The sequence below is a fragment of the Orycteropus afer genome, unplaced genomic scaffold (assembly GCF_000298275.1).
Source record: "Orycteropus afer afer isolate SDZICR_OR568_19922 unplaced genomic scaffold, OryAfe1.0 scaffold00244, whole genome shotgun sequence".
NCBI lineage: Eukaryota > Metazoa > Chordata > Mammalia > Tubulidentata > Orycteropodidae > Orycteropus > Orycteropus afer.
This window is the reverse complement of record NW_006921831.1, coordinates 3,966,414-3,967,703: the sequence shown is the minus strand read 5'-3', so window position 1 is coordinate 3,967,703 and position 1,290 is coordinate 3,966,414. Positions and strand designations below refer to the sequence as shown.

The window sequence follows — 1,290 nt, the reverse complement described above, 5'->3', positions numbered from 1 at the left end:
GGGGACCCCCTGCCCCGGCAGACCCACCTGCACCACGGTGATGCTGAGCCGGCCCACGGGGCCCAGGGCGCCGCCGCACTGCAGCTGCTGTGCAGCCTGGGCATCCAGCTGGACCTGCTGCTGCTGCTGCGTGGGCGTGACGCGGAGGAAGTCCTGCGGGAGGTCGCCGATGTACACCTGGGCACCGAGGGGACACGGGGGCGTGAGTGAGGGCCGCCCAGCAGCCAGACCCTGACGCACCCCCCGCTTCATCACCTGGAAGACCAGGGCTCAACAGAGGTCCAGCACACGCAACCCCCTTGGTGACTCTGTCCTGGGCCAACCCCCGTCTCCCTTGGCAGCTGTGCCCCAGGGCCAGCCCTTCCTATGCACCCCCGCCCAAGGGGCTCCGGGTGCTCAGACCCGGGGAGCCGCCGTGGAGGGTGGTGCCCAGAAGGTGGCTCTGGGGCCTAATGCTCCGTCTGTGTGTCCTTGACGGGTCTGTGCCTCCTGCACGTGAAGCAGGGGTGTGAGGAAGTCACCTGTTCAAACCAGTGACCACGTGGGACCATGCACCTAGGTGACAGGCACTCGTGGTGTTCCATCCGAAACATAAATCCAAATAACACAGGAAAAGCAGCAGACAGATCCAAGGCCAAACACCCTTCTACTTCTCCCGACCCTTTCTCACCAGGCCACGGGCCTTGAAACCGAGAAGGGAAGAGCCTCAGGGCTGGAGACCAGGTCAGCACAGCAGAGCCACCGCACAGAACTGGAAGGTCTCGGGGACTCCTGGACGTGTCCCCTAGAGCACATTCTGCCCAGAGATAAGCGAAGGCCATGCCAACCCCAACCAGTCCACAGCCCTGGGGTCCAACCTGGGCGGGCCGGGCTCACAATGCTAGCACCCCCCAGCCACAACAGCTGCTCAGCGGGGAACCGGGCCAGGCCCCCAGTGCCACGCCAACTGCCAACACACCTCCGTTCAGGGCCAGGATCGTGGGGTAGGCGATGCTGCTGCCTACCCCTCGGGCCGGGAAAGGGAAATGGGTAGAGCCCCAGAGACAGGGGGGAGGGTGCTCTGGAGGCTGGAGGAACGAACGGTGATGACGGCAGAGCTCGACCCAAACTGAGTGAGCACTGCTGGCGGCCACGACGTGCACCTGACAGTGAGGCCAATGCCTACGACAGGCCCCACTCTGCCCAGATGGGGAGGACTGGGGGTTTCAGGGGACAGAATGGACATGCACGACCAGACACCCTGTGTGTGTAACCAGACACCGTGTATGTATGACGGTAACCCTATGTGCA

The 1,290-nt window shown here is 64.3% G+C and overlaps 1 protein-coding gene across 1 annotated transcript in view; it reads right to left on the bottom strand.

The window, feature by feature from the left end:
• The window catches only part of LOC103204199 (toll interacting protein), a 79,359-nt gene that overhangs the window by 10,268 nt on the left and 67,801 nt on the right, over positions 1–1,290 (bottom strand). Inside the window, exons 3-4 of the mRNA XM_042782108.1 lie at positions 877–1,000; positions 28–255 (exon numbers count right to left, since the gene is read on the bottom strand). Of these exons, the coding sequence (XP_042638042.1) occupies positions 28–255; positions 877–1,000 (352 nt within the window). The remainder of the gene's footprint in view (positions 1–27; positions 256–876; positions 1,001–1,290) is intronic.